The sequence below is a fragment of the Antennarius striatus genome, chromosome 8 (genome assembly GCF_040054535.1).
Source record: "Antennarius striatus isolate MH-2024 chromosome 8, ASM4005453v1, whole genome shotgun sequence".
Lineage (NCBI taxonomy): Eukaryota > Metazoa > Chordata > Actinopteri > Lophiiformes > Antennariidae > Antennarius > Antennarius striatus.
Genome location: NC_090783.1, coordinates 463,271 through 474,949, shown reverse-complemented (window position 1 = coordinate 474,949; position 11,679 = coordinate 463,271). Strand labels below are relative to the sequence as shown.

The 11,679-nt window shown below is 51.9% G+C and overlaps 2 protein-coding genes across 3 annotated transcripts; both read right to left on the bottom strand.

Annotated features, from left to right (window-relative positions):
* Window positions 1-57: 57 nt before the first annotated feature.
* akt3b (v-akt murine thymoma viral oncogene homolog 3b) lies at window positions 58-7,764 on the bottom strand. The gene is made up of 14 exons (XM_068322251.1): window positions 6,513-7,764; window positions 4,698-5,006; window positions 3,819-3,944; window positions 3,634-3,745; window positions 3,402-3,546; window positions 3,189-3,320; window positions 3,042-3,107; window positions 2,896-2,964; window positions 2,572-2,694; window positions 2,366-2,494; window positions 2,077-2,291; window positions 1,892-1,979; window positions 1,208-1,310; window positions 58-988 (listed from the first exon to the last, which is right to left on the bottom strand). Exons 2-14 carry the CDS (start codon window positions 4,741-4,743, stop codon window positions 903-905), a joined length of 1,440 nt encoding a protein of 479 aa, XP_068178352.1. The 5' UTR covers window positions 4,744-5,006; window positions 6,513-7,764; the 3' UTR covers window positions 58-902.
* Window positions 7,765-7,847: 83 nt separating this feature from the next.
* On the bottom strand, window positions 7,848-11,503 carry fbxo48 (F-box protein 48). Of its 2 annotated transcripts, none has more exons than XM_068322074.1 (3): window positions 11,277-11,503; window positions 9,405-9,739; window positions 7,848-8,466 (listed from the first exon to the last, which is right to left on the bottom strand). In XM_068322074.1, exons 2-3 carry the CDS (start codon window positions 9,723-9,725, stop codon window positions 8,305-8,307), a joined length of 483 nt encoding a protein of 160 aa, XP_068178175.1. In that variant the 5' UTR covers window positions 9,726-9,739; window positions 11,277-11,503; the 3' UTR covers window positions 7,848-8,304. The 2 variants fall into 2 exon arrangements, with proteins under 2 accessions (XP_068178175.1, XP_068178176.1); XM_068322075.1 differs by having other exon boundaries at window positions 7,871-8,466; window positions 9,426-9,739.
* Window positions 11,504-11,679: the final 176 nt, after the last annotated feature.

Genomic DNA, 11,679 nt, shown 5'->3' with positions numbered 1-11,679 from the left:
CCCTGACCACACCCACCCCTGACCACACCCACCCCTGACCACACCCACCCCCCCTAAACAGCAGCTTTGATATTTTGGGAGCAAACTGCTGACTTCAGTCTGATGCAGAACTCACAGCTGTGTGTGTGTGTGTGATGACAGCTTAACATTGAATTAACCCCCCCACATACATACAGTGCATACATCCATCACACATGGTTGAGGGTGGGGGCAGCTGGGGGTGAAGGAGCGGGTGGGGGGGGCGGTTGTGCTCTCTGGTGCCTGAGTGATCTGTGCAGATTCTGGCAGTTTTAGTGTTTCCTGTTTCAAAATAAACGAAGAAGAACCAGCAGCGATGGGGGGGGGGGCGCGACGCAGACTCCTCCTCTTTTTGTAACTAATTGGGGGGTGCACATCTCCACGGCAACGGGATGGCGACAGAGTGTCTTTGTGATGAACCGTGACTCATGCACTTATTCTGAAATCAGACGGACATGCCCCGCCCTCAACCCCCCCCAGCGACACCCCATTGGTCCGGTCCGACACACCTGCACACGTAAGGCAACATTTTTGGTTTTGTTCCCTAATCGACTCGACCAATCCAGTGCAAAACGATAGAGGAGGGCGGAGCCACCGACGAAGAAGAAGAATACTGAACCGATGGAAACAAAAACGTTGCCTTCTGCAGGAAATAGCGCTGAAAATGTAGGAGACTTGTTTTTAGTGTGGGCGGGCCGGCTGGAGCCCCGCCCACTGTGCAAAAACCTCTTGAAAGTCCTAGAAAGACCCCCCCGAGAGGAGGAAGAGGGACACTGGTACTTTTCCTAGAATGGCTACGTGTTTTCCTCAAAATGGCCACGAATGGGACGATACTGGCGGGCGGGGGGGCGGAGCCTCGCTCCCCTGCAGGGGGGGGCGGAGCCTCACTCCCGCCCGCTGGCTGAGTAGGAGAACTGAGGGAAGTGAGGCCGCCGCTCGTTGTCCGCCGCGTCCATCCCGTCCTCGTCATCTGTGGAGGAGGAAGACCAATCAGGTCGCGTTTCAACAGCACGTCACCGACATCAGGCTCCGCCCACACAGACCAGCGTCACCATGGAGATGGTACGCAACGAGGAATTATCAGCTGTTAAGGTGATGAACCCCTGAGCCTTCATCACGTTAGCAGTAACCTAGCTCAGACTGCTCGTCAGAGGGGGCGTGGCCGCGTGGGCGTGGCCTGAGGGCTTACATTTCTCGGGTGGGGTGATGGTGATGGTCTGTGCAGTGAACTCCTCGTCAAAGTAGCGCGTGTCCGTCTCCGAGGAAACCTGGGGCTGGAACGGCGGGACAAGCTGCAAGAGGACGAGAGGGACGTCACATGACTGCTGAGTCACATGACCGCTGAGTCACCACACGTAGTAGGAAAACACGCTGCAGTACTTTCACGAACATTAATGAATGTTAATGAATGTTGACACCAATAAACAAGGCTTCATGACCATTAATGTATGTTAATGAAGACTCATGAATATTCATGAACATTGAAGTTCATAACTTTCAATGTTCATGAATATTTATAAACAGTCATTCCAGGTTATGAACGTCAATGTTCTTTAACGTTCGTTCGTTAATGAATGTTCTTTAACGTTCGTTCGTTAATGAATGTTCTTTAACGTTCGTTCGTTAATGAATGTTCTTTAACGTTCATGAACGTTTCTACAACAGTAAAGGTTATAAATGTTCATGAACAGTTATAAACTCTGCTGAACGACTGAACAGCTCTTTGCGTCTGAACTCGTTGCTTTCGGGCTCCTCTGATCTATTTCGGGCTTTTCATCCAGACGTCTGGTGCTTCACTCGCGTGCTGGCCCCGCCCCTCAGGTGCGCCGCTGCCTCGGCGCCCTTGGGGGGGCGGGATGACGTCTGCTCTCACCTTCTTGTCGTAGACGTCCTGCCAGTCGATTGTGCTGAAGAAACTGTGTCTCATGATCTCCTTGGCGTCGTCGGGGCCGCCGCCCAGCCTATCAGAGGAGAGGAGACGTCAGGCGGCGCCGCCTCAAAGCAACCAGAATGTCGGCTGCTCCCAAAATAACACCCCCCCCCCGGCCGCGCCCATACCGTTTGTTGGGGTCCTTGATGAGCAGCCCCGACAGCAGCGACTTGGCGTCGGCCGACAGCGTGCGCGGGAACTTGATCTCCTCCATCAGGATGAGCTCGAACAGCTTCTCGTGGTCCTGGTTGTAGAACGGCAGGCGGCCGCACATCATCTCGTACGTGACCACGCCCAGCCCCCACCAGTCCACCGCCCGCCCGTAGTCGTTGTCCTCCAGCACCTGGACAGGTGAGCACCGCGTTAGAACAGTTACAGACCGGACCGATGAGAACCGGGGTCGTGGCGACCTCTGACCTCTGGAGCCAGGTACTCGGGGGTCCCGCAGAAGGTCTTCATGGTGGCCGTGTCGGTGATGCCCTCCTTGCACAGGCCGAAGTCGGTGATCTTTATGTGGCCGTCTTTGTCCAACATGAGGTTCTCCAGCTGAGGAAGAGGAGGAGGAGTGAAGACAGGTGGGGTTTAGCCCCGCCCACCCCCTCCCCCCGGCAGGTGCGACTCACCTTCAGGTCGCGGTACACGATCTTGGCCGAATGCAGGTAGTCCAGAGCCGAGACGATCTCAGCGCCGTAGAAACGGGTGCGGTCCTCCGAAAACACGCGTTCACGCGACAAATGGAAAAACAGCTGGGGAGAAACAGCCAATCAGAGAGCAGCTGGGACCCGCCCCAGTCAGAGCAGCAGCTCTTAAAAAGACAGTACGTCCCTGCGGATTGTCACCGTTATAGCGACCAAACGTGACCCGTCTGGGTTCCGCTAACCGACCCAAACGTGACCCGTCTGGGTTCTGCCGACCCGCTGGGACCCGTCTCTAACGGCGCCTCTCACCTCGCCCCCGTTGACGTACTCCATGACGAAGCAGAGCCGGTCCTTCGTCTGGAACGAGTACTTCAGGGACTGAAACACAAACACGTAGCGGAGCGTTAGCCACAAGCGGACCGGGCCGGTACCGGGCGCTGAGGGGCGGGGCTCACCGTGAGGAACGGATGCCGTGTGTTCTTTAACACTCTGCTTTCCGTGAGCGTGTGAGCGACTTCATCCTGTGGAGACACAGGCGTCAGGAGGAGACAGGGGCGCTAATGCCGGGCTAATGCTAGCTAGCGGTCAGCTGACCGGCCCACCTTGGCGATGATGACCTCCTTCTTCAGGATCTTCATGGCGTAGTAGGTCCCGCTGGCCTTCTCCCGCACCAGGATCACCTTCCCAAACGTGCCTTTACCCAGAAGCTTCAGGTAGTCGAAGTCGTTCATGGTCTGGACAGGAAGCACGCGTCAGCCCACAGGCCCCGCCCACTGCCACATCATCATCAGTCACACCAGTGGGCGGGGCCTCACCTTGCGTTTGTAGTGGCTGATGGACGTGTCCATCTCCTCCTCGTTGACGTTCTCGATCTGGGAGGCGGGGCTACTGAGGATCCCCTCCTCCTCCTGCTTGGCCAGAGACTCAGCCACCATCTGGATGGCGTCCGCCCACTCGTCCCTGGGGGGGGGAGGCAGGACAGGTCAGAACCAGGACCCACAACACCCACAAGAGGAGGAGGAGAAACAGGGAGAGGAAGAGGCGGACCTCTCGTCAGGCGTGTCCACGTGGAACGTCCTCTCGATGACGGTGGTCCACTGCAGGCAGCGGATGATGAAGGTGTTGGGTTTGGGCCGCTCCGTCTTCATCAGCTGACATTCTGGAGGCAGACAGAGGCGTTAGAGGGGGTGGGGCCTGATGGCGGCCCTCTGGTGGAGGGGGCGGAGCCTCACTTGCTACAGAGAAGTTGTTGAGCGGGTAGGCCAGGTCGGCGTCCTGAGGCTTGTCCTTGTAGCCGATGAAGGAGCCGTCTGTCTTCAGCAGGAAGTAGCGCGGCCGCCAGTTCTTGATGTACTCACCTGCAGGAAGGGGAGGGGTTTAGGTGATGAGGGGGCGGAGCCACCTTGTCACACGTCACACTTTCATCTGGGTGAACCTGAGCAGCGCTTCAGATCAGCAGCACTCTGTTCTACATAGCAGGAAACATTAGCGCCAGGCTAACAGGCTAGTGACCTTTTGACCTCCCCAGGGTTAAAAGGTCACACTGGGGGGCATTTCCCTGGGTGTGAGGTCATCACACACACACACACACACACACACACGTGGAGGAACTCGAGTCAGAACCAGAACCGACGCCGCCCATCAGGACTCAGGTAGGAGGACGCCACACCTCTTTATCCAGTAACCATGGAAACGCCAGACACACAAAAAGAGCTTCATGCCTGACCAGAAAAAACATTCTGATCAGACAATTCAGATAAAAAGAGCCCATGATGGACGACCCAGATCCAGAACCAGATCCAGAACCAGAACCAGATCCAGAACCAGAACCAGACCCTCCAGCACAGATCAGGTTTATTCTGCTGACTCATCACCATGGATGGTAAACATGGTTCCAGTGGGAGGAGCTTCACAGAGCCAACCAATCAGACGGGGTTACTCACTCCCCACGAGGCAGTAAATCATCATCACCATCATCATCGTGTCACCATGACAACACTCGATGAGCTCACCGTGGTGATGTCATGATGCTGTGATCAGATCAGAGGTGTGACATCACCACCGTCAGCAGTGTGTGTGTGTGTGTGTGTGTGTGTGAGACCCCCCCTCACCTCTTTTCTGGACCCAGCCCTCCTTGACCACATTCTGGTCACTCATGGTGGCTCCTCCTCCTCACCAGTTCTCCCAGTATGGTGACGCCGTGGGGGCGGGGCAGTGGGCGGGGTCGTCGGGCCGAGGCTCCGTCAGCTTCCTGACCTCTGACCTCCCTGAGCCGGCTCTTACCTGACCACAGACCTGTCTCTCTCTCACGTGGTCTCCCCCCTTTGCCCCACCCACCAGACCTGTCTCTCTCTCCCCCCTCCTCGTCTTCGTCACACCCCCCTCTCTTCTTCTGCTCGGCGCTCCGGCGGTGACTCAGCCTGGAAGGAAACAAACAGAGGGTCAGCGAAGGCAACACGCCGCCATTGTTCACCACGGCGACACACTTCCTGCTCCCCGCCTCCTCCCCTCTGCTGACCAATGAGCTGCGAGATGAAGGAACGACATGCGTGTGTGTAAGGTCAGAGGTCACACCTCTGCAGGTGGACACAGCTGTCCAGGCTCCGCCTCCTGCGGCAAGCAGAACCAGAACCAATGCCAGAGAGAGGCCAGAGCCTGAAGTGATGTCACCACAGTGACATCATCGCTCTGTCATGTTTGATGACATCACAGCCGACCAGAAGGAAGTGGTTGAATCATCATCGGCGTGAACACAGACGGTGATGTCATCAGTATAAAGTTATTCATTCAACGAGGGGGGGGGGGTCGTGCTTAACACCCCCACCCCACCCCCACCAAAAAGGAACACAACGAGGTCTGATCACGTGACAATCAGAATCAACGTCACTCAGGTTGAACTTCTTTTGTGGGCTAATAAATGAAACCGATTCATCTCGTTAGACCCCCCCTCCTCCATCACCCCCTCCTCCATCACCCCCTCCTCCATCACCCCCCTCCTCCATCACCCCCCCCTCATCCTCTGCTGTCATTGGTGGAGATCAGGAGCATCACCTGTCCTGTTCCACCTGTCCACCGGAAGCTCGTGTTATATTATTAGACCAGGAACGACCAAATCAAGCTGGTCTTACCCCCCCCCATTAAAACACAACCGACCCCCCACAGCATCCATCAGCGGGCTGAACCAGCGTGAGCCCCCGATGACAACAACAACAATGGCGGCCCGGGGAGCAGGCGTTGTCCGGGGCCCCAGCCGGACGGGGGCCGCGGCCTGCGGGGCCACCGACACCCCCGCTGCGGCTTCCCGCCCGGCGGGGCTCGGGTCCCGGGCAGCGGACACGCGCACACCCCGGCGACAGCTTTTGTTTCAAGGGCGTGTGGAGCCCTCCCCGGTTACATAACCGCTCCGCCCGGCGGCCCCGCTACGCCCCCGGACGAGCCGCGGACCGACGTCCGGCGGCGGCTCCGCGGCTGGGTGGGTGGAGGGGAGGCCGGCGGGGAGGTGGCGGTCAGGGGGAGGCTGCGGGCCGGGCCGGGGGTGCCAGCAGCGAGGGGGGGTGCTAATGCTAATGCTAGCAGGCTAGCGGGACGGGGCGCTGCTGGCTAACGATAACGGGATGCTACCGCCGCCTCCGGACACCTCGACCCCCCCGCGTCCGCTCTGAGCCGCTCGGAGGCGGGGGGAGCGGGGAGAACCAGCCAGGAGGGAGCAGCTGCCGTCCCCGGCCCTCCCCTCCCTCCCCCCCAGCAGCAGCAGCATCCCGGCGCCGCGTCCCCCCCGACTGGCGGATGACGAAGCAGCAGCCGCTAGCTGCGGCTAGCTCACGAGCCCCTTCCCGCTCCGGGCTCGAGACGAACCAGAGGCGCGAGCCCGAACATCTGGGCCCCCCTCGGACGAACCCCCCCGTCAAGACACCGCCGGGCTTCACCTGGTGGCGGTGGACCGCTAGGGATGCCCCTTCCTCCGCCTCCTCCTCGACGGGCAGTGGAGCATCCGACGGAGGAGCGTCCCTCAGCGGGCAGCGCGGCCGGACAGCGCCGGGGACATGGCTGCTGGGGTCCGCGGCGCGGAGGCCGAGAAGAGGCGCGTGTGGGCTCCGGACAGGACGACCGCGGCGGCGGATGGACACACAGACCCGCTCGGCTCGCGCTCCGCCAGGAAACCTCGCTCGGCTCAGCGTCGGCGCGTCACGTTCGTCCACATCCGCCTGGGAGGACTCCTGCCGCCTTCACGGCCCGTCGGACTTTTATACGTTTCTGCGCCGGTCGACGGGGACGCGTGACTCATCCAGACACGTTACCGGACGCGTTCCCGTTTGGGGTCAATTAATAGTTGTAAATAAAGACCGAAGGACATGTTGAACAGGTTTAAATGAAACCCCTTCAATAAATCACATCAAGTAGAGAGAGTTCAACTTGTAACGATGGGATTTTAACAATAACAACATTAATAACAATGATAATAATAAATAATAATAATAATGATATAATTTGTTTTAACCAGAAACTAGGAGAATCTTTATTTTATGAAGTGATGTAAAGATTTTAATCTTTAAAATATCTACAAAACTATACAATGACTTAAGAAAAATAAATGTCATTTTAATATTATACACACACACACACACACACACACACACACACACACACACATTAAATGGATGGATTGATAATAGATTTTTATTCAGTTTTCCGTGTCTGTTCTTTTCTTGTCTTTGATTCGTCGTCGGAACAGAGAGAACATCTCAACCCACGAACATTAATTTTTTTAATTCAGGGGAAAATGACGGAAAAGATTTCCAGAAGCTGAAGCCAATAACCAATCAATTAGTCAAGATTTCTATGTTTAATAAATGATCCTGTTGACATGTTTCTGCATTGATCCAGGTTATATCCTACAGATGCTGGGAACACAGGAGATTACAGGGAGTACGTGAACGCAACATCTCTCCCTTCACAGCATCCAGGGCTTTTGTTGGTCTCCAGCTTTTGTTCTCCCTCCACCCCCCTCTCTGTGTCTCTAACTGCCCCTGGGGTTATTTTGTGAAATTAATATATTTTCCTCACTTTTATGGTATTAATAACCCTCTTAGGCTCCGCCCCCTGGGTTCTTGAATGAGGGTTTTGTTTCTGCATCCTGGTTCTGGTCCGGCTGCAGACCCTCATCAATGGATGTCTGCTCGCTCCCCCCCCACCCCTCACACACACACACACACACACACACACACACACACACACACACACACACACACACACAATCTTCCTGGAAACAACTCTTATTACTGACAACACGTATTCTCATTCTAGGATCAGATCTACTTTATTGATCCCAAACTGGGAACCTGACATGAAGGGGGGTGATGAAGGCTTTCATCATCATCATCATCATCATCATCATCATCATCATCATTATCCATCGCTCCAAACATTTTCTACATTTGATCTTTGAGGGAATCGAACCTCAACCCCCCCGGAGGCTGTGGGGACTGGAGGGGGGGGGTCACGCCCCTTCACCAGCCAGTTTAGTTCCTAACCCGTCAGCAACAGGCAACACGACCCCCCCACCTTGAGGAACCCTCATCTCGTTCTTCATCATCACTCGGCGCAGTGGGCGGGGCCTCACCGCCCCGTCGGTACCGGCGCCGTGGCGACGGTCTCAGACGGTCTGCTCTGATCCGGTTCTGGATCAGTCTCTGGGTGTGGGTGGGGCCGAGGGCGGGGTCACCGGTCCAGCTCCGCCTGCAGGATCTCCCCCCAGGTGTCGGCGTCCAGCGGCACCATGGTCCGGCCCCTCAGCTCGTCGGGGGACCTCACGTGGCTGAAGCCCCCCCTCAGCCAGTCCCACTTCAGCCGGCTCCGCGTGTAGTTCCTCGCCAGGGTCACCTGTGGGCGGGACACTCGCCTTAGACCACTCCCACTGGGAACGGCGCTCCAAATCTGGATTTCAGTATCACATCCTGACAGCTGATCTCGATTGATTATTGATCAATTGACGGGTCCTGACTCTCCAGAATCACCTCGTGTTTTCGTTTTAATAAATTCATGCAAATAAATGTTAATCACAGTTCATGAATGAAGACGAGAATAAAACCTCTGAGCAGAAACTGAATCAAAGCTGAGCTTCTTGTTTTCAGCTTTCTTTCAGTTTCCTAATTTGATTTCTAACGTCAGTAAATTAAATAAAGACAGAATGTCAAGATCTAATGCTGCCCTAATGTTAGCTCTGTGGTAGCTAATGCTAGCTCCTGCTACACCTGAATACAGGTAAACCTCGGTTTACGTCGTTTTATCAACTAAGGTTGTTTTTCGAATCCTAAAATCACTAGTAAACTATTTAAAACACTTAATATTATTTTACTGTACAATAAATCAGAATAAAACATTTATCACATTATTAGTCCGTACAAACACCCTTGACCCATGATGAGGAATAAATGTTTTTTTGTACTGAAAAAAAATTAAAGTAATTAAAAAATAAAAAGTAATTGTTTGTCAGCTTAAAACAGATTCACATTAACCAAATATTATTAAAAAACATTCATTAATAAAGTTCGTTTTATCGTCAGTTTAGTCTGAAGACAAGTTAAATTAACTAACATCTCCTGGAACTACTGAACGACCTAAACCAGGGTGTGTGTATATATACATTTTACACACACACACACACACACACACACACACACACACACACACACACACACACACACACACACACACACACACACACACACACACACACACACACACACACACACACACACACACACACACACACACACACACACACACACACACACACACACAGGTCTACCTGTCCTAACCTGTTCTACAGGTGGACCCACCTTCCAGGACAGGCCGTCCCTGCGGTCCCGGTCCACCTCCCTCCGGCAAACGGCCCGCACCTGCAGACACGCCCCCCTCCACAGGTGGTCGCTCTCCTCGATGATGTCACGCCACAGCCTGCAGGTCTCCGAGGCGCTGCACAGGCTGCCGGCGTCCAGCTCACTGAAGATCCTCACGCTCATCTCCGTGGGCAGCGTCTCCGCAAAGTTAGGGGGAGGGGCGTTGGGCGTGGCCTCCGGGGTGGGCGTGGCCTCACACCAGATGTACATGGGCCACTTCCTCCTCTGCTCGTCCTGCATATCTGTTCACAGAGCTGGAGACAGACAGACGGATGAGTCTGGTCTTGTTCCATCCCTCCAGACAGACGCTGAACGCCCCCCCACGTCAGACACGCCTCTGTGTGATGTCATTATAATACAATGGTTCTGAATGGATCACACCCCAGAATCACCTGGAGCAGTCAGTGAAAACACTTTACTGAGTCAAACTCAAGACCCGGGAGCCAAATGTGGCCCCCCACATCATTTAATGTGGCCCAGAGTGTCTAAAAATAAAAAGATCAAAAGAAAAAAAAGATTTGATCTAAACTACATTTCCCACAATGCAGTAATTAACCCCATTTTAAATTTGAACGTTGTGAACAAAGTTAATGTCCTAACTTGTGTCTGATGTTATTTTTCTTTATTGATTGATAGTTTGATCCTTGATTGATGGAGTTCTGTGGGTTTAATAACCTGACAAATGAAAAGGATTCATGTTAGAACAGAGAAACAAACAAACATGTTTTTTCTGTCTAACTGTAATGTTTGGAACTAGAATCAGTCAGAAATTCAGTTATTTAACATTAAGGAGTAGTTACATTTAGTTACATTACACTGAGTTACATTTAGTTACATTTATTAGTTACATTAAGGAGTAGTTACATTTAGTTACATTACACTGAGTTACATTTAGTTACATTTATTAGTTACATTAAGGAGTAGTTACATTTAGTTACATTACACTGAGTTACATTTAGTTACATTTATTAGTTACATTAAGGAGTAGTTACATTTAGTTACATTACACTGAGTTACATTTAGTTACATTTATTAGTTAAATTAAGGAGTAGTTACATTTAGTTACATTGCATTGAGTTACATTTAGTTACATTTATTAGTTACATTAAGGAGTAGTTACATTTAGTTACATTACACTGAGTTACATTTAGTTACATTTATTAGTTAAATTAAGGAGTAGTTACATTTAGTTACATTACACTGAGTTACATTTAGTTACATTTATTAGTTACATTAAGGAGTAGTTACATTTAGTTACATTACACTGAGTTACATTTAGTTACATTTATTAGTTACATTAAGGAGTAGTTACATTTAGTTACATTACACTGAGTTACATTTAGTTACATTTATTAGTTAAATTAAGGAGTAGTTACATTTAGTTACATTGCATTGAGTTACATTTAGTTACATTTATTAGTTACATTAAGGAGTAGTTACATTTAGTTACATTACACTGAGTTACATTTAGTTACATTTATTAGTTACATTAAGGAGTAGTTACATTTAGTTACATTACACTGAGTTACATTTAGTTACATTTATTAGTTACATTAAGGAGTAGTTACATTTAGTTACATTACATTTAGTTACATTTATTAGTGACATCTGGCCCTTTGATCACAGCCGTTATTGTGAATCCTAAAATGAGTTTGGCCCCTCTGGTTTATGCAAACATCTAAACTTATTTTTTTAATTTATTCACAACACATAATAGATATGTTGACTTCTGGGTCTTTAAAACAAGCCGACCCCCCACCGGTGGAACCACCGGTTTCGATCCAGACCTACCCGTTCAGGGAGGCGTTCCCACCGCAGCTAGCAGCTAGCTGTTAGCTTAGCTGATGGCCCCTCGCGCCTCTGGACGGTTTCTCGTGACGGAAGAACGCGCGTGACGAACCGTCGGCCGGTGTCCCGCCGGTACCGCCGGTAGGTGGACTCGGTCCCGTCCGATCGGGAGCTGGCGTCCAGTCCCTCTGACAGCCGTTTAAATGTCTCACCGGATGTTGACAACACGACCGCGTTTTCGATCCAATGCGCATGCGCGGAAGGAGCAGAGCGGCGGAGACGTAAACAAAACCTTATTTTAAAAAATAGTAATTTAAATTTATTTCATAAATTAAAACAATTTGATTGAATTTTGTTTTCAGTTGGTTTAACTAAAAACAATAAACTGGAATCTGATGAAAGTTCA